This window comes from Erithacus rubecula (genome assembly GCF_903797595.1).
Source record: "Erithacus rubecula genome assembly, chromosome: 15".
In the NCBI taxonomy this organism is placed as follows: Eukaryota; Metazoa; Chordata; class Aves; order Passeriformes; family Muscicapidae; genus Erithacus; species Erithacus rubecula.
This window is the reverse complement of record NC_136667.1, coordinates 17,441,069-17,460,701: the sequence shown is the minus strand read 5'-3', so window position 1 is coordinate 17,460,701 and position 19,633 is coordinate 17,441,069. Positions and strand designations below refer to the sequence as shown.

At 44.2% G+C, this 19,633-nt stretch overlaps 1 protein-coding gene across 3 annotated transcripts in view; it reads left to right on the top strand.

Moving 5' to 3' along the window:
- Window positions 1-3,980: 3,980 nt before the first annotated feature.
- The window catches only part of LOC306808645 (ubiquitin carboxyl-terminal hydrolase 12-like), a 27,394-nt gene continuing 11,741 nt past the window's right edge, over window positions 3,981-19,633 (top strand). Inside the window, exons 1-4 of one of the 3 annotated variants that reach the window (XM_079319401.1) lie at window positions 3,981-4,099; window positions 15,332-15,412; window positions 18,525-18,598; window positions 19,241-19,467. In XM_079319401.1, coding sequence (XP_079175527.1) covers window positions 15,387-15,412; window positions 18,525-18,598; window positions 19,241-19,467 — 327 coding nt within the window. In that variant the 5' untranslated portion in view covers window positions 3,981-4,099; window positions 15,332-15,386. Of the gene's footprint in view, window positions 4,100-15,331; window positions 15,413-18,384; window positions 18,599-19,240; window positions 19,468-19,633 lie in introns of all 3 variants that reach the window. The other 2 variants (XM_079319400.1, XM_079319399.1) reach the window with 2 other exon arrangements.

The window sequence follows — 19,633 nt, the reverse complement described above, 5'->3', positions numbered from 1 at the left end:
CTTCACCACCCCTTGGGCTGCTCATGCAAAGATTTGTGCCTTTGCATGGTGCACACAGATTGTTATTTCCACACCAAATTTTTTAGATTTATTTACTGGTCTATGTTGCTTTTGGCTCTGTTTGTTAGAAGATTTTCTATTTATGTTGTTGTTGGCCCTCCTACACATCTTCAGAGACGAAGCTTGCTAAAAATAAAAATATTTGCCATGACCATAGTGCCTGTAACAGGACAATGTCAGAGTGCTTTAAAACTGCTTGTAATTGTTCCTCGTGCGTTGTTTGAAAGGAGTAAGAGATGAGCAGAGACAGAGAGACATTGCTAATATCCCAGATTGTTGGGAAAATGTTTCTCCTCTTGGCTAACTCTGTCAGAAATTATTTTTCCTCCAGAAGTAGATTTGTCACCATTACCTTTGCCTCTGGTACAATCTTTCATAGGATATATTGATCTTAGGAGGACTTGGAAAGAGGAACAAGGCTTTTTTCAGAGCAGAAATGGGAAATGTGGCTGTGGGGAAATGCCAGGGGCTGTGGTAGATGCTGGGACAAAACTTGTGGCTGGTGGCTTGTTCAGAGACCCCTTAACTGACTCCAGCCAACAAGAATTGATCCCTGCAGCTCTCTCTGCTCCTCTTTATTGCAAACTTGAGCCTCAGAGGTCACTTCTCACACTACACTCAACAAAAATTGTCTTTGAATCACCTTTCTGCTCCCAGCAACTGAAGAACTCAAAGCTGGGAAAGGCAAAAGAGGAGGAGATAAGAAAGGAGCAGAAATGAGTGTGGTGTGCTGGAGGAGCCAGCACAGACTGTGTGCTCAGAATTCCACCTTGCTGAGTTTAAATGAGCTCAAAGTGCTCCAGCAGTGACCTCTGAACACATCTGGGGAAAAGACCACGATTTTAACCCCCTAATTCTGCTCAGCACCAAGTTGTTCTGATCCTGAGGCCAAAGGGCAAGGAAATGTCCTCAGATGCTGCTGCAACAGCTGTGATAAATAATTTTTGATTCTATTTTGGGATGTAAGAGAGATGAACATTTAAACACATGCTTCATTCTGGTCAAACACTGCACAGATTCCACAACTTCTGCATTTCCTGTCCCTAATTTTAAAGCACTGCCATTCATGGCAGCCCTGTAAGGAGCACGTGGCCCTTTTCACTTTTGGGATATTTTGTAAGATGGGGGTTTTTGTGTTCCTGAAGCCTGTCCCTGGGGAGTCTCTAGAGGATGACGTGGGAAGTCCAACATGTGCACGAGAACATCGCTGCAGGCGAGCAGCTCAAATAGAATGGAAACATCTTGGCCTCATAAAAAAGTTTCTGCTTTGGAAACTGAACAGTCCTCCCCTCCCCACAGATATTCCCACAAGGTCAGGGCTGGAGGGTGGAGACAGCCCTGGCACTGCTGGGATTGTGAGCTCCCAGTGCCCCCAGCAGCAGCTCTGGGTGATGAGGAGGGGCTGGGAGACTTCAGGTCTGGATCAGGATCAGCCACACCCCAAATTTCTGCCCATCCCTCGCTGCTTCCCAAGGGATGCTTCTTCTGAGATGTGTTTGCTCTCAGTGCACTGCAGGATGAGCTCTGGGGTGCCTCAGGACCATTTCCCACTCCTTCTCCCACAATGGACACTGCTGTCATTCCAGCACAGAGCTCCAAAATAGTCTTTTTGTCACCCCTGGAGCAGGGATGTGGGGTGTGGAACAGCACCACTGTCCCATCCACCACGAGATCCTGGTGATGGGTCCCGACAGCCACTGGAAAGAGTCTTGGGAGTCACAGAATTCCATCAGGAACCTCCGAGGGGTCTTGGTGCTCTGGGGTGGCTGTGGTGTCCCCTGGTGGGGTTTGGTGACATCCCCCAGTTCCCAGCCCCAGCCCTGTGGGGACAGTGCCTTCCTCCAGTGCCACCAGTGTCCCTGGCAGTGCCCATCCCAGCGGGGCCACCAGGCTCCTCCTGAGCATCCTGAGTGGGAAAGGGCCATGGAATCACAGACTCACAAATGTTAAGGGTTGGGAGATCATCCAGTGTCACCCTGCCATGGCAGGGACACCTTCCACCACCCCAGGGTGTGCCAAGCCCTGTCCAGCCTGGCCTTGCCCACTTCCAGGGATCCAGGGGCAGCCACACCTGCTCTGGGCTCCCTGTTCCCCATCCTGATCCCATTCCCATCCCAATCCTATTCCTGTTCCCCAGCCCAGTCCCACCTCCATTCCCAATCCTGTTCCCATCCCAATCCCTTTCCTATCCTATTCCCATTCCCGTTACCATCCTGGTCCCTTTCCCATCCTGGTCTCGATCCCACTCCTCAGCCCTGTTCCCATTCCCAATCCCATTCCTGATCCTGGTCCCGTTCCCATCCTGGTCCCTTTCCTGATCCCGGTCCCATTTTCCCATTCCCAATCCTGTTTTCCTATTCTTGATCCCAATCTCATCCCCAATCCCTGTTCCATTCCCAATCTTGGTCCCAATCAGATCCCATTCTCATTCCCATTCCCATTCCCATTCCCATCCCCATTCCCATCCCCATTCCCATCCCCATCCCCATCCCCATCCCCACTCCCATTCCCATTCCCATCCCCATCCCCATCCCCATCCCCATCCCCATCCCCATCCCCATCCCCATCCCCATCCCCACTCCCATTCCCATTCCCATTCCCACTCCCACCCCCATCCCCATCCCCATCCCCACTCCCATTCCCACTCCCATTCTCATCCCCATCCCCATCCCCATCCCCATTCCCATTCCCATTCCCATTCCCATTCCCATTCCCATCCCCATCCCCATTCCCACTCCCATTCTCATCCCCATCCCCATTCCCATTCCCATTCCCATCCCCATCCCCATCCCCATTCCCATTCCCATTCCCATTCCCATTCCCATCCCCATCCCCATTCCCACTCCCATTCTCATCCCCATCCCCATTCCCATTCCCATTCCCATCCCCATCCCCATCCCCATCCCCATCCCCATCCCCATCCCCATCCCCATCCCCACTCCCATTCCCATTCCCATTCCCACTCCCACCCCCATCCCCATCCCCACTCCCATTCCCATTCCCATTCCCATTCCCATCCCCATCCCCATTCCCATTCCCATCCCCATCCCCATCCCCATCCCCATCCCCATCCCCATCCCCATCCCCATCCCCATTCCCATCCCCATCCCCATCCCCATCCCCATCCCCATCCCCATTCCCATTCCCATTCCCATTCCCATCCCCATCCCCATCCCCATTCCCATTTCCATTCCCATCCCCATTCCCATTCCCATTCCCATCCCCATTCCCACTCCCATTCCCATTCCCATCCCCATCCCCATCCCCATCCCCATCCCCATCCCCATCCCCATTCCCATTCCCATCCCCATCCCCATCCCCATTCCCATTCCCATTCCCATTCCCACTCCCATTCCCATTCCCATTCCCACTCCCATTCTCATCCCCATCCCCATTCCCATCCCCATTCCCATTCCCATTCCCATTCCCATCCCCATTCCCATCCCCATTCCCATTCCCATCCCCATTCCCATCCCCATTCCCATTCCCATTCCCATTCCCATCCCCATTCCCATTCCCATCCCCATTCCCATCCCCATTCCCATCCCCATTCCCATCCCCATCCCCACTCCCACTCCCACTCCCATCCCCATCCCCACTCCCACTCCCACTCCCACTCCCACTCCCATCCCCATCCCCACTCCCACTCCCACTCCCACTCCCACTCCCATTCCCATTCCCATTCCCATTCCCATTCCCACTCCCATTCCCATTCCCATTCCCATTCCCATTCCCACTCCCATTCCCATTCCCATTCCCACTCCCATTCCCATTCCCATTCCCATTCCCATTCCCACTCCCATTCCCATTCCCATTCCCATTCCCATTCCCATCCCCATTCCCATCCCCGTTCCCCCGGACCAAGAACGCGCCGGAACGTTGGTTGCGCGGCGCGGGGGGAGCCCTTTGTGCGGCGCGCGGGCCGGGCCGGTGAGCGGGTGCGCAGCTGGCGCTGTCAGTCGCGGCCCAAGATGGCGGCGGCCGGGGGCGGATGGAGGCGCTGGTGACGGTGCGGAGACTCGCCGCCGTCTGTACCATGGTGAGAGCCTGCCGGGAGCGGCACCGCGAGCGGGGCCGGGAGCGGGGCCGGGCCGCTCCTCAGGCTGCCGGCGCTGTGCCCTGCGGGCCGCAGGAGCGGCTCGGAGCGTGGCTGCGGGCGGCTGTGTGAGGGGCCGGGCCGGAGCGCGGGGAGCTGCGGCAGGGCTGCCGGGGAATCGCGATAATCGGGCTGAAATCCCGATGGAAAAGGTGTCGGGAAACAGGAACCCGAGCTCGGCGCTGGCAGCTGTGCCCTGAGATGTTTTCGGGCTGCCTTTCGAGAGGAAAGCGATTATCGAGCAATAAGTGCCTTTGTGCCCCAGTCGCAGTCGGTTGTTGCGATAACTGAGTTCTTGTTAAATCTCGTTCTGCTCGTTTGTCAGAGCTCTGCCGTCGCTCCACGTGCTCCCTGGAAAGAGGCAGGCTGCTAATTGCGTGATTCTGCCGAATTTTTAATGAAGTTGCGCTGCTGTGCAAATAGAACCAGCGAGTGCTTGGGCTGGCGCAGCCACTCCAGGGAAATCGTGAAACCCCAAATCTGCCCCGAGAACCCTCTGGGGCAATTCCCTTGGTCTGCTCTGGAGCTCCCGAACCCAGCACAGGATCGGGCTGCGCGTCCCCACTTTGGGCACTTTGGTTTCCATCATCCCACGTTTTCATTGCTCCAAGGGCAGCTCTCCATCTCTTCTCTGCACTCTCAGCAGGGACTGTTGCACACCAATTTTTTTTTTTGTTTTGTTTTGTTTTCACCTGTGTGGAAAAGGATTTTTCTGTTTTCCCAGTTTAACTCCAAGTCCAGCAGAACTGAACCCAGTACAAACTGGATTATTTGCATTTTTCACACCCCCTAACAAGTGATATTAATCTTTTATTTTTAAATCCCTGCCCATGCAGACCTCACTGAAAATCTTTGGGAGAAGACTTCCCAGGATTTTATCCTTCCCTAATCTCACTAAATGCTTTATTTTTCCTCCACAATTTGTACTTTTTAATTGCCCATCACAGTCACAGGTGAGACTAAGGCTGTGGGAGGTGAGTCACAGCTTTGCTGTGGAGTTCTGCACCCCAGAGACAAGGGATTGCCTCAATCCTGGGATATTTGGGGTGCATTCCTGAGAGCAGCTGGCTGAGATGGAATCAGAGCATTTCCCTGGGGCTCTGCAGCCAGGCTGAGCACATCCCACTGGGATTTTTGCATTTTTTGCTCCTGGATTTTGGTTGGGATGGTGGATGGCACCTTAGCAGGTGATTGAAGCATCCCACTCCCCCTCCTGAACTTCTGGGGGTGTTTTTTCCAAAAAACTTCTTTGTTTTGTAGCTCTGGAGAGGCAGATTCTCCTCATTGTGTTTCAAATGAAGAATTTGCTGTTTCAGGAATTGTAGAGCAGTGCTGGTAGCACTAAATAATTGCATGAAACTGCCTTTCAGATTTCTTAATTAGTTGTTTAATTAAGTGCTGTGGAATCGGTCAGCATCAGTGTTTTAGCTTGGCTAAACTTCCTGTCAATATTAACATTTATTCCTTCATTTAGTTCTGGAAATTAAGGTCTGGGTGCTGTATTTTAAAACTGGATCAGTTTATTTGCATGTCCAGCAAGTAAAAATAGTGTTTGGTTTGTCATAAGGTATATGAAAAACCTGAACCTTCTTTATAAAATCATTTAAATACATGAATAAATTCCCTTTAGGAACTGCTTTCTTCAGGATTATGCTAATCTGTAGTGATTGTACAGAACTTGACATATTTTTTTAGTAAAATATGCATTTTTTATCAACATTTCCACTCATCATCTGTGCTCCAGGCTGGAAAAGTGAAACCCAGGTTTGTGACATTGTCAGATCTCTCAGCATCACAGGGACTGCTGTTCCTTTTCCTTCTCAGCCACTCCATTCCTCTCCAATATCTCTTTAAAAATTCAACTCTGAGCCTGAACTCATTAGCAGCCAGTAATGAGGTTGAACTTGAATCATCTCCCCCTCCCTAAAATAACTTGCCTGTGTTTCAGCATGGATCCTCTCTTGGCTGGGGAGAGCAGAATTCCATGGGTCTGACTGCATCTTCTGACCCAGCATTTGCTGTGTTTTCTGTCTTCTCAGACAGTTGTAGAACTGAGGTTTTGAGTCAGAACTTGAGGATTTTTGTTGAATTGACAGAACTTTTGGAAAAAGAGACCAGAACTTGAGAATGGAGCAAGGTGCAAAGCCCAGAGCTGGGATTTTCCTCTCTGGCAGCTTGTCTGGAATGAACTCTGAGCAGAATATTGGTACTTTGTAGGTAATTAGGGCCACTTCCTCTAAATCCATGTCTAATTATCTGTTCAACCAGTAGGATATGCCTGAAGAACTCCAATCCAGGCTGCAAATTGGGGGTAGCTCAGTCTGAATCAGACATAATTATTGACTTCAGTGCTGGAGGAGAGGTGGCTACAGCATTTGTGAGTCCCACATTTCCATTTGCCACCTGAATAATTCACACTGAGCAGCTCAAGCAGGGCTGTGGTGTCCCTGGGGTGTGATGTCACCTGTAGCTGTAGGACTTTGGTTTGGCTTTATCAGAGAATTAACATTTACAGCATTTATTTTTATCATTGGTAGAAGGCAGGGTGGAATTAGAGCTGATTAAGCAGATTTCTGTCTCCTGTAGTGCTCTGCTTCTTGACTGACTTGTTAAACTGAAAGAAAAATATTCATCTTTACACTTAAAACCCAGCCTGAGAATAACTGAGAATAATTGTCTTAGGGGCAAAAAAGCAATATAACCCTTTGGAAAGCAGGGAGGAGGCCACTTCAAGGTTTTTCCAGATGTTTTTTGTATTCTGTTCAGTGCTGTGTGTGATGGGTGTTTATTGCTGCAGATTTGGGGCTGGAAGCAAAGCCAGGCTGCAGCTCAGGTGGAGCACACACCAAGTTTTCTTGGGACAAGCTTTAGGATTTTACAGGAGTCCTGAAGACAGAAATTAGATTTTGTGCTTTGATTGTCTATAAATTTTTAAAATGTCATGCTTTCATTGTCCTCAGGAAAATGAAAGATCATGAGAGATCCCAACTGTGTTGTGCCATGGATTTGAGGAAACTTCTATCCATCCATCCATCCATCCATCCATCCATCCATCCATCCATCCATCCATCCATCCATCCATCCATCCATCCATCCATCCATCTCTCTATCTATTATTGGCTGATTATATTAGAGCACTTCTACTTCAGAGCTGCTGCCATTTAAAAATGAAATGTGTCTACCTGGGGAAAGATGCTAAAATAACAAAGCTTGTTCAAGATGTGCTCTATATTATTAAATCTCTGTTGTTTGGTTATTTAATCAGGATTTACAGCAAATGCTTTTATTGCCTTGGATTCATCTGTTTGCACATCACTCCCTGTCTTGTTGCTATTAAAACAGAAATGGCTTTCAGTGCCTGCTCCAGCAGATGTCAGTTTGGGGGATTCCTGCACTTGCTGCCAAAATAAAGGGCAGCACTAGATCATTATGGTTTGTTTTTATGCTGTATTTTATATTTTCAGCTCCTTTTATAGAGGATACTTCAAGTGGGTTTGTAAAACAGATGGGGATAAACTTTGTTAGGAAAGGACAAGAGGGAATGGATTTAAACTAGAAGTGGCTTGATTTAGACTAGAAAGGAAGGAATTTTTTCTAGCAAGGATGGGAAAGAGAAGCCCTGGATCCCTGAGAGTGTCCAAGGCCAGGCTGGAGCTGCTTGGAGCTATCTGGGATAGGGGAAGGTGTCCCTGCCATGGCAGGGGATGAGCTCTAAGGTCCCTTCCAACCTAAACTGCTCCATGATTTATCCACCTGAGCTGTAAATATATTTCCACATTCAGACCCATTGACTGGCTCCACAGCTGAATTTTACTGCTCTGTGCCTGTGTAATGTCCAAAGTTACAACCATTTCTAAATGAAATGTAAACCTATTTCTAATTTCCCCTTTGCTCAGCATGCACTTCCTCCCTGCCCACAGCATTGTCCCTGCACTGTTTGATGTGTGAGGCTCCTGATAGAATCTCAGTGCCAGCTCACAGAAGAACAATGCTGTAAGCACAGGGCCTTGCACAGCTGGAGCTGTTTGTGTTTGTTGTCTGAGAGCTGGCCTGGCAAAGCCTCCACTCGAGGCTGTGTTACTGGGGCATGGGGGAAGGGCAAGGGCGGGAGGAGCTCGGGTGGAGAGACCAGGGAGATGGACTGGGAGCAGAGATGTGGGAGGTGGTGACTGAGGAGGCTGGGATGGACTGGGATGAACTGGGAGCAGTGATGTGGGAGGTGGTGATTGAGGAGGCTGGGATGGACTGGGATGAACTGGGAGCAGTGATGTGGGAGGCAGTGACTGAGCTTTGGATGGACTGGGATAAACTGGAGGCAGTGGCTGAGGAGGCTGGGATGGACTGGGATGGACTGGGATGAGCTGAGGGGGGCAGTGAGCTGCTGGCAGAGCTCAGCACTCTGCAGTGGTTCTGCTCTCCTGCCCTTTCTCCAGCACCCTTTCCCCTGCTCTTTTCCCTGAGCCCAGCTTTGCTCTCACTGCAAGAGCACAGAATGAATTTCCCCAGAGTGTGGCCCTGCTTTGCCTTTGTGCATCCTGAGGACCTTGCAGGAGCAGCTGCTGGTGGAATAAACATCTGTAAACTTGGAGGATTTCCAGAGCACCCTGCATTCCCTGAGTTAAAATGGGAATAAACTCTCTCAGCAATGGAGACTCTGGAGTTTCCCTGGGTGCCATGGCAGCACTCAGGGAGCTCCTCCCTGCTGGGAATGGGCACAGCCTTTCCAGGAAGAACATCCCATAGCACCGGGGAGTGTGGAGCCTTGGACAGTCTGTGACCTGCTCCTTTCAGCCTTATCACTTTGTTTGGGGTGCTCAATTTGCAGTGATTTGTTATGCCTGGAGCACTGACAGCCCTCCCAGATCCATGAAAAGGGATCCTTTCAAACCCCCAGCTGACAACTCCTTTTATCTCCAGTGCTCCACAGCCCAGGAGTTCTAAAGGATGGGAAAAGCAACATTTAATCTGTGTTTAGAAAACCATGACTGTAAACTTGCAGCTCCAACCTGCTGCATTTCCACTTCCTCCCTAATTTTCATAGTCCTGGAGCTGGAACTATGATCTCAGCAAATACACCAAGTGCAGGCAGACTTCTGCCAGCAGCTCATGCAGATTTTTTTTCTTGAAAGGTTTTAAGTAGCTCTGGCTTGGCCTACTTGTTCTTTTTTTTTTTTTTTTCTTTTTGTTTTGATTTGTTTATTCACTCTTAAAACAACCCCTCAGCAGTGGGTTTAAGCAGTTCCTCTAATCTGTGCTGCACTGATGTCCCTTGGAGCCTTTCTGCACAACCTGAAAGCTGCTTCCCAAAAAAAAGCTAAATCTTCTCCTGCTCTCATTTGCTAAAAGGAAACAGCCAAATGAGTCATTAGAGAGCAAAACTTGTGCACCAGGCATGTTCTGGACACTGAAATCTTTTAGGTATTTTCCCCTTTTTTTGGGTTTCTTTAAGGGAAATGTGTTTTGCAGACAGGTGCTCAATGGGAAGCAGTTCCAGTCCAGGAGTTAGGATGATGTGGAATCCAAACCAGAATATCCCCAGGGATTTTATTTCATATTTTATTTTATTTTATGCACATCCTGGGTGTGCATCCAACTGCAGGGAAAGGTTAGAGATACCCTGAGCCTTGAATTCCTTCATTTATACTGAATTAGATTCATTGCAAAGAGAGAAATGCATAAAAATCAGGTAATGTGGAAATTAATATTTTCTACTGAGCTAAAATAATAGTAATTATCCTTAAAAAAGGCTGAATTTTCCCATTTGTATGGCCAGTATGGAGAGGGTTTTAAATTAACTGTTTGTTAAAAATGAGCTAATGGAATTAATTAATCTTGGGTGTGTTTTAGACACGCCTAAAGCAGCTGAAGGGTGGAGGCAAGCATGGAGAACTAGAGTTTCAACAAAATACTGTGAACAGATAGAAATTTTTCTGAAATTTTGGGAGACACATCCAGATTTTCAAAGTTCTCTTCTGACAATCTGCCACTGTCAACAAATGGAGCATTGTTGGGATATGTATATATTTATCTGTGTCTGAAGTAGTGCAGTGCACAAAATAAGCACAGCAAACTTTAATTAAAAAAAAAAAGAAAAAAGATCTATTGGCAATACTGAAAAAAGACCAAATTCTAAGTTTGTAGTTGTATTTTTGAAAAGATTGGAAGGACTTCACCATTTTTGTTAATTCCTTAGAAGCAGCTGCTTCATCCCTGTTAAAAACCAGAAATTCAAACCTCATGAAGCATTTGTTTGACAAATCTTTCTGAATTTCTCTGTCTGTCAGTGCCACCAAAGAAATCTTGAGTATTTTTTGTCACTGTATTGAGCTAGTGCTGGTTATGGAATGGTTCTAAGCCCACTGACAATCCAAAACCAAAAAATGTGCAGAGTTCCCTCCAGAGCAGCAGAAAACAGATATTTGGGAATGGAAATGTGAAAAATGTTAATTCAGAATAAAAAAATGGGGTAGTCTTTAGTAACAACCCACTAATTCTCAGCCAAGGATCAGGTTGATCAGGATTTCACTGAAATTCTGTAAAACTCATTTTGCTAAAAAGGGAAGAGGTTGTAACTTGAAGCAGGAGCCAGGAGGATGCTGGAAATGTGGAATTTTTCCCTTCTGAGCTGTGGGGTTGTTCTTAATCACTCCCAGCTTTTATTCATCCACAGCTTCACCAAAACTCTTCAACTTGGAGCCTAATTGTGATTTCTACCATAAAGCAAATTAAATATAATACAGAGAAAACTGAGCACTGCTCTGATTTCTATCAGATAATTGAATACAACCTCTGAGCCTTTTGTCTGTGAGAATAATTACAAATCCAGTTAGTTTAAGGTCACCTGGAAACTTGATACATTTCCAGTTTCTGAAATAATTAAATCTAGGCTATGCAAAACACTCATTTTCTTTGCAGGAATAGGATTTTTCGTTTTTGTTTGGTTTTTTTTTTTTTTGCTAAAAACAGCCAAAAATACCTAATTATCCTTCTCTGTGATCTCCTTTTGGTGCTGCAGTTACCACTAAGAACAGAAGTCTTCTACTGTTTATTCCACTTGCATGGAGCTGGAAATAAATCTTTAAGACTTCTCTACTGAGCAAAAATCAGTCAGAGCTTACATGCAGGAAGAATTGATAGATTTCTTCTGGTTTTGATGGGTTATTTCAGTTAAAATTTGTGGGATCAGTATGGCTTGGTTAGACAGCTCCCTCAGGCAAAGGGGTTTGAAACTGCTCACATCCATTTTCTTTAAAAAATTCAACAAAACTTACCTTTCTTTGGGTAAATATAGTTTATTTGGGTAAATATAGTTTACCTCAATGCTATTTTCTCTATATCTCATCCAGCTCTGAGGATGGAATAGAATCCCAGGATCATTTTAGGTTGGAAAAGACCTCCAGAATCACTGAGTGCCACATCCACCCCATTGTTACAAATTTGAATCAAGATATTGCTGTGAAGTCCCTGTGTTGGTATGAAAAAGTGAGGAAAACTTTATATTGACAATTATAAATATTGATAATTCCCTGTGCTGTTTGACACTTTAATATTTGGTATATTAGATTTTTTTAAGGGTGTTCTTTGTCTTTTCAGTGTTCTTGGATAGATCCTTCTTTTAATTTGCTGATATGCACAAAGTGAAATGACTGCAGCTATGACAGAAAATAATTTATTGGGTTTTTTTTGATAATTTCACAAGTGTGGAAGCACAGGCAGTTCTGTGAGTGAGGTGTGAACAGAAAGGGGAGCTCTGAGACAACACTTGAAGTCCCAGTGAATTCTTGAATTTCCAGAAAATTCAAAATCCTGCTTACAATTGAAACTCCTGTTGTCACCTCCCCCACCACTATGAGAGCACTAAATTCATATCTCATTATGTAAATAAATCATTATTACCACACAGTTAAATGAGGAGGAAGTTTTCCTCCTGGCTAGTTGTGTGTTGTATAAATCTGGGTTTATTCCAGCTCACAGGGCTGAGTTTGATGGTCCTGAAGCAGATCAGCAGAAAAGTTCCTTGAGAACATTTCCTTACACCTCACAGAAGTCAAGGATGTACTTCTGGATTTGTTAAAACATTCATTTATTTACCTTGCCCCAGCAGTGAGAAGTCAGTTCTAATCTCCTGCTCTAATCTCTATATTCAGCTGGATTTTAGTTTTTAGTGTTTGCTTAGCTGTTCTGTGCCAAGCAAGCTCAATTGAGATATGGATGAGGATTTTTTTCCACAATATGTGACAGTTTAGCAAAACTGGATTGGTTTTTTTTTTTTACAGTTTTAGGTGTGCAAAGTGCCACAGGATGCAAAACACTTAGGCTGTGGTACCCCAAATAATGTGCATTTCTTAATTCCCTAAATAAAATATTTATAGGCACTTGCCACTTTTAATTCTAGGCAAGATGTGACTTTTATATTTCCAAAATGATGAAGTGTGGATTGTTTCTTGTGAGGAAATTTTCCTGTGATCTGTGGCAGATCTGTGACAACAGAGCCTCATTGCAGCAGGGCATGGCTCAGGCTGGAGCAGATTTCATCTGCACTGGGTTAATTGGCCAATTGTTAATTGAGTAGCAAAGATCCCTGACTGGGAGGAGCTGGACTTTGACTGCAGTTCTGGATTTACCCCAAAACCTGACTGAGGCCAAGGGTTATTATAAAATTATTTATATATATAAAATAAATTATTATATAATCACTCATTATAAAGTGAATTTTCCCCCCTTTATCCCTGTTCAGTGCAGTTCTCCTGGACATTGACTCCATGTGAATCAGCTGTGCTTCCTCAGGGGAGTTATTTTTTCATGGAATGCTGGGCATTGCATTTCCTGGAATTTTTTTCACTGTTTAATTTCCAAGTTTGCATCTTAAGAACTATTTATTGTTAATCCGTGATTTTTTAAATTCTATTCCTCTCACAAGTGCTTTGAGTCCTGTTTTGGGGTGGTTTTTTTATGATTTATGAATTTAAAGTATTCTCTGGCAAGAAACTTTAGAATCATCACAGAATCCCAGAATGATTTGGGTTGGAAGGGACCTTAAAGCTCATCCCATTCCATGGACAGAGACCTTCCACTATCCCAGGTTTCTCCAGCCTGGCCTTGAACACTCCCAGGGATGAGGCATCTACAACTTCATTTGTAAATAATACATTAAATAGAATCTAATTTATTAAGGAAACTTTAATTTTTTAATCTGCCTCTGCAGTTAATTTGCCCAAATTTATAAAGTTTGGGCAATAAATACAAGCAAACACTTGAAAAAAACTCATTTTTAACCTGTCAGGTGAAATGGATACAAGTTGGTGGCTTGGGTGACAACCTGATTTATGATAGGTTATTCAATATTTTATTTCATATTAAAAATTACTTTTCTTTTGATTCAATTGTTCAGATATTTATTCCATGTGTTGCTTTCCAAGTGGAGCATTTGGGCTGTCAGGTTTTACTGGTTCTGAGAGGTTTAAAATCTCCTTTAATGGGCTTTTCTCCAGTGTTTCCATAATAAAATATTGGAGATGATGGAGAGGGCAAAGAAACTGCAGAGAAATTGAAATTTCCAAATCCTCCTTTCCTGATCTCCAAACATGCAACATGGAAGAGCAAAACAACCTCAGCAGGAGCTGGTTCTGACTTCCAGGCTGAAAATTCTGGAATTCTGATGATCACCTCCACTTACACCATGTCCCAGAGCAGGAATTGGAGAACAGACCCTGTCAGCAAATCCTCCCTGCTGATGGCTCTTTTTTTTTTTTTTTTTTTTTTTTTTTTAATTTAGGTTTGGTTTGGTTTTTTTTGGAGGGAAATATTAGAGGAAAAAGAGCTTTTTGGAAGCAGGGAATGACTGCAAGGAGACAAATGAAAGGAGCTGCCTGAACTGGCACTGATGCCTCAAAAATGTTGTGTGTAATTGCTGCTTGAGCAGAGCTCTGCTTGTAAATCTGTCAGCACCTGGGAATGTTTCCTGGGCTTTGGAGTACCCAGTTCTGAGCCTGCCTGCTTTTATCTGTTTGGAGACATGTAACTCACTGTAAATCTGATGGGGACATCCAAGTACAGCTGTTAAACCAGATTATTTCTTGGTTTCTCTCCTGTTTTTTGGGGTTTTTTAGGAAATTTTCAGTTATTTCTCTGTTAAAGACAATCTGGATGGAACTGTCCTTACAGGCTCTACTTGTGGTTTATATTAATAGGGAGATGATGGAAATGTTTGCTCAGTGATTAAAAAGCATTCAGGGGAAGAAATTAATTGAGTTTTGCTGGACTGTAATGTTTGTTTTATTGCTTTTTTGAGGTGTCTGAAGGTGCAGGAGGATTTCTGTTTGGGCAAGGTTAGAGTTGGGCATTTAAAACAATTAGGAATCCAAAGTGTTTAAATTTTGCATCAGAAGAGCTCAGGATTGTTGGAAATCAGCAAGAAACATTAAAGAACAATGTGGAGAGGAATGAGGGAAGGTGGAATATATATTATTATATATGGATATTCCCATCCATAAGGTGTTGGTGGATTGAAAATGGAAAGAGATGAAGAAACCACTTGGAATATAAAGTGGACCAAGTTAAAATTGAAAATAAAACACTGGAATGCTTTAGTTGTTGTTTTATTGCCAAATAAGAGCAGTGGTGTTTTTCAGTTGTATCTAAACCAGCAAATTCCATCCTCATTGTGCTGCTGGAATCTCAAAATGCACAGTGAGCTTCATACAGGACCTTGAAATTAAAGGTAGCAAAGCCAGAGCACTTTCAGGTGATCTGAGATGTGATAAATCTTTATTTCTATTCTTCTGGGGGTTTGTAGTGGTTTACAAAATTAAGCTAGAAAAATACAGGATAGGTTTCTTTCTTTTTACAGTGCATTCTTGGCTGAATTAAATTGCCATTTCCAGGTTATTGTGGCCAACCTGATGTTTTAAGTGAGAACTGTGGTAATTTCCAAATAAACTCTAATATGAAAAACCCTTCTGTTAGATCAGGTAACTAATTAGACAGATGGAGTTGAGATTTTTAATGATACATTTATGGTACATTTATGATAATAAAGCATCATATTCATTTAATCCTGAAGAGCACAGCAAACACCAAATACTGATTTTCAGTGGAAGTAAATTATTTCCTAAACTTTGGGGTTTTTTTTTAAGGAAATTTGTATTTTCTCTAACATAAATATTGTTTTTTTAGGGCGCCAATGCCTCTGCTTTGGAGAAAGAGATTGGTCCTGAGCAGTTCCCTGTGAATGAACATTATTTTGGCTTGGTCAATGTAAGTGAATTTTTCTGCTTAAAATTCTGTTTTTTAAATTCACATCCTAATTTGAAGCTTAACAAGATTCTCTGAGAACTTGATTGATGAGAATTTCTCACTCAGAGTGGGACTGAGCACAGACACCACATCCTGCAGTGTGGCTATTAACCAAAATCTCATTTCATAAAATAAATGGATTTCTTGTGAAGTCTGTGAGAAACCCTTCCTCCTCCAGTGCATTCCTAATTCTAAGATTTTAATATTTAGCTGGAAAATTGGAAATAATAAAACGTGTCCATTGCTCATATGCTGTTGCAGAGAAGATTTTCCACTGATGCTGCAGTGCAGAGGAGGTTTTAAAATGAAAATATGTTACTTTTCTAAAAACACTCCTCTCGTGGGAGGAGTGGAAGTTTAGTGCAGGAGATGAATGACATGGACTGGGTGGATTATTCATGTAGCAATACTCCTTGTGGATTTTTGGCAGCCTGGTGTAGCCATGAACCCTCCAAAAAGCTGATTTTTTGCAGTTTGTGTGGCTCTGGGCTGGGAGCAGAGTTGTCTGCCTGCATCAGCTGTGCAGAGGATGCTGATCCTGCTTAGTTCAGAGCAGCAGTGCTTCTGTGGCATCCTATTCATGATGGGAAAATGCAATTTGGGCAGAACTCAGAGAGACAGAATTATTTCTGTGCTGCTCCTCAGGGTTGTGTTGAGAGCTGGGAGATGCTCCATCTCTTCACACACCAAGTAAGGCCAGTTAAATGGTATTTATTGAGCTCATTAGAGACCCAGTTAATTGACTTTGTGTGGGTTTCTAGCAGTTTATATTTCAGACACCCAGCTATCCAAACACACAGAATGCTGTTCCAGAAGGAGGCTGTTGGTGGCCATTCCAAAGCTGCTGAGGTTTGCACCATCATGGCAAAAATGGAATTGTAACAGAAATAGCAGAGCACTGAATGGTGTGAGGAGGAAAAACAGCATCCTAAAAATAACCAGAATTATTAGAACTCCATCCATTCTGTGTTTTGAAGGACAAAACATGACTAACACTGTTGTGCTTCATTTTTTGCAACTGGTTTCTTGAGGGTGGTGTTTTCACATCACTGTTCTGCTGAGCTTTTTCTGAAGTTATTTTTGGTTCTTTCATGATTTGGAATTAATTGGAGCATTTTAAAGAGGGCAGTTTGGTGTTTTCAGCATCAGTGGTGTTGAATGTGTGCTTGCACTTTAAATAAGGTGCTGAACTCGTGGGCAGTGAAGGCCAAAACTTTGGGTTGAATAATTATTTAATTTTTGGATCAGTGAGCTAAAGCAACCTGACTCTGTTAAACTGTGTCTAAAGCCACTGCAGAATAAACTATAAAATAGTTCATATTTACTAAAGCCCAGTAGGGATGGAATAATGGTGTCATTCCAGAATTTCACCTCAATTTTCATTTTAAGAAACTCCTATCTTCAAATCAGCCTTCAGACTTAGGATGCCTATTTAGTGTGTGCAGATTTATTTAGCATGATGCTTGTTTGTTTTTCTAGGTCACTAACAAGCATGTGAGTGATTCTCTCTCCTAATTCATGTGTTTGTTTAGTTTCCATATTTATTTTCCTTGTGTCAGTAATTTTAACTGTTATTCCCTGTTGTTTGCATATGGTGTAAATCAATGTTACTGCAGCTATAATCTGTGACCTTTTGAGTTGTATGAGTTGAGCTGTTCATTTTCTGTTTCAGTCAAAGTGATTTTTAGCTTGAAACCATTCTGCTGCAGTAATCACACCAAATTTGGGTGAACAGTGGCCTTGTCTCAGTGTGACACTTGAAAATCTGTCCACTGAGCTGACTGGTTTTATGCTTTTTTTGGTTTATTTAAAATATGTTGCTCTTGGGGTATAGAACCTCATTACCAGAATATCTGGGGACTGGCAGATGCAGAATTTGTCTCTCTTTTTTTGAAGTAACAGCACAATAAATTGCAGAGCAGCAGCTCTGGAGCCCTGGCATGTTGTTGTGGGTGATAAGTTGATATCCTGGTGTCCCCTCCTTGCTCAGCCTCTGCAGGGCCTTATCTGTGCCCTGACACTGCCTCACACAACCAGAGCCAAACCAGCTGCTCTGTGCATGGCCCTGCATCATCTGCTGCTCAAAACTTTCCATTATGAGCAGGGAATATTGATTTTAGTAGGAATTTATGATCCCTTTTGCCACTGGGATTGGCTCAGGTGGTCACAGCAGGGCTGTGGGTTTGATCCCTGTGTGGGTTGTTCACTTAAGAGTTGGACTCAGTGATCTTAGGAGTCCCTTCCAAGTTAAAATATTCTGTGAAATGTGTTATTTATTCATTTAGAGTCCTTGGTACCTCTCCCCAGCAGGCTCTCCCCTCTCAGGATGATGAGTAGAGCTGTGTCTACACAAAGTTTGATTCTTTGCTGAACCCTTAATTATTTTTTATGTGTATTCCCAGTATCCTGTGAGTGTTGTCTCCTCTCCCTTCCCTTGCTGTCACAAGGCTCAGCCTTTCCCCCATTCCCACCAGCATTTCCCCCCATTCCCACCAGCATTTCCCCCCATTCCCACCAGCATTTCCCCCCATTCCCAACAGCATTTCCCCCCATTCCCACCAGCATTTCCCCCCATTCCCAACAGCATTTCCCCCAGATCCCACCAGCATTTCCCCATTCCAGCCACTATTTCTCCCCCAAATCCAGCCAGCATTTCCCCCAAATGCAACCAGCATTTCTCCCAAATCCAGCCAGCATTTCCCCTAAATCCAACCACCATTTCCCTCAAATCCAGCCATTATTTCCCCCATTCCCACCATTATTTCCCCCATTCCCACCAGCATCCCCACCAAACGAACTCTTCCAATTCCCACCTCCAGTTTCACTGTGTGACATTCTTAATAAACTCTCTTCCTATCACTCCTTTTTGACAGCCCTAATCCAAAGCCCTTTGTTTTTCCTTCTGTTCTGTTTATTTTTTTTTTTTTGACCAGTTCGGCAATACCTGCTACTGCAACTCAGTCTTACAGGCACTTTATTTTTGTCGACCATTTCGGGAAAAAGTTTTGGCATACAAGGTGCAGCCTCGAAAGAAGGAAAGCCTCCTGACCTGCCTCTCTGATCTCTTCAACAGTATTGCCACCCAAAAGAAGAAGGTGGGAGTCATCCCACCCAAGAAATTCATATCCCGCTTGAGGAAAGAAAATGGTAAATGAAGAAATGATTTTTTTCATGAGTTTTAAAGGATGTAAAATGTTCAATTCAGGGGTTTTAACAGATCCGGCGTGCTCCTAAAGGAGCAAAGCACACTCCAGGAGATCCAGCCACTCATAGCCTGTTCTCTTCAATTTGTGGTAGGATAAATTCCTTAGGATCAGAACCTGGTGCTTATTTCCCAGGGCTGTTTGGTGAGGAAAAGTTCTGGCTGTTGATTTATCCTCTCAGCTTGAACTTGAAAAGATAACTAATTTCTAGTAGGGGATTTTTGCCTCTTGATGCTGGACTTCATGAACCAGTGGCCCAAGCCAACACATCTGAATTTCTTTATTTCTCTCCCTCTCCAAAGAAAATAAGAAAAAAACTGCAAAAAAAAAACCAAAAAAAAACCAAACCCAAACCAATCATGGTTTTCTTCATTTCTGAGAAATGACCAAACTAAGTTTCCTTAATGGTATTTTTTAGCTGCTTGTATCTTTCAATCTGAAGATAATCATTGAGTGAACAACAAATTGTAATTTTGCTCAAACTCACCAGAGCTGTGTAACAGGGGTGGGGAGAGAAAAATCCTCAGTGACCTGGTGTTGGGAGGTGTCTGGAGTTGTTCATTCTCCTCCCTCTCTTCCTTTGCAGAATTATTTGATAATTACATGCAGCAGGATGCACACGAATTCCTAAACTACCTACTGAACACTATTGCTGACTTACTGCAAGAGGAGAAAAAGCAGGAGAAGCAGAATGGGAAGCTCCAGAATGGCAGCATTGAGAGTGAAGAAGGAGACAAGGCTGATCTGACGTGGGTCCATGAAATCTTCCAAGGAACACTAACCAATGAAACCAGATGTCTTAACTGTGAGGCTGTACGTGCACCCCCAAACCCACACCTCTCCCAGCTTCTGGATTGCTTTCCCTAACACTCAGCACCCTTTTTCATTCATTAGGCTAGATGAAATTGCACTGTCTCTATTAAAATATGGAGCATAGCCTATTTTAGGACTCTATGTTCAAACCAGTGCTCATTAAGGT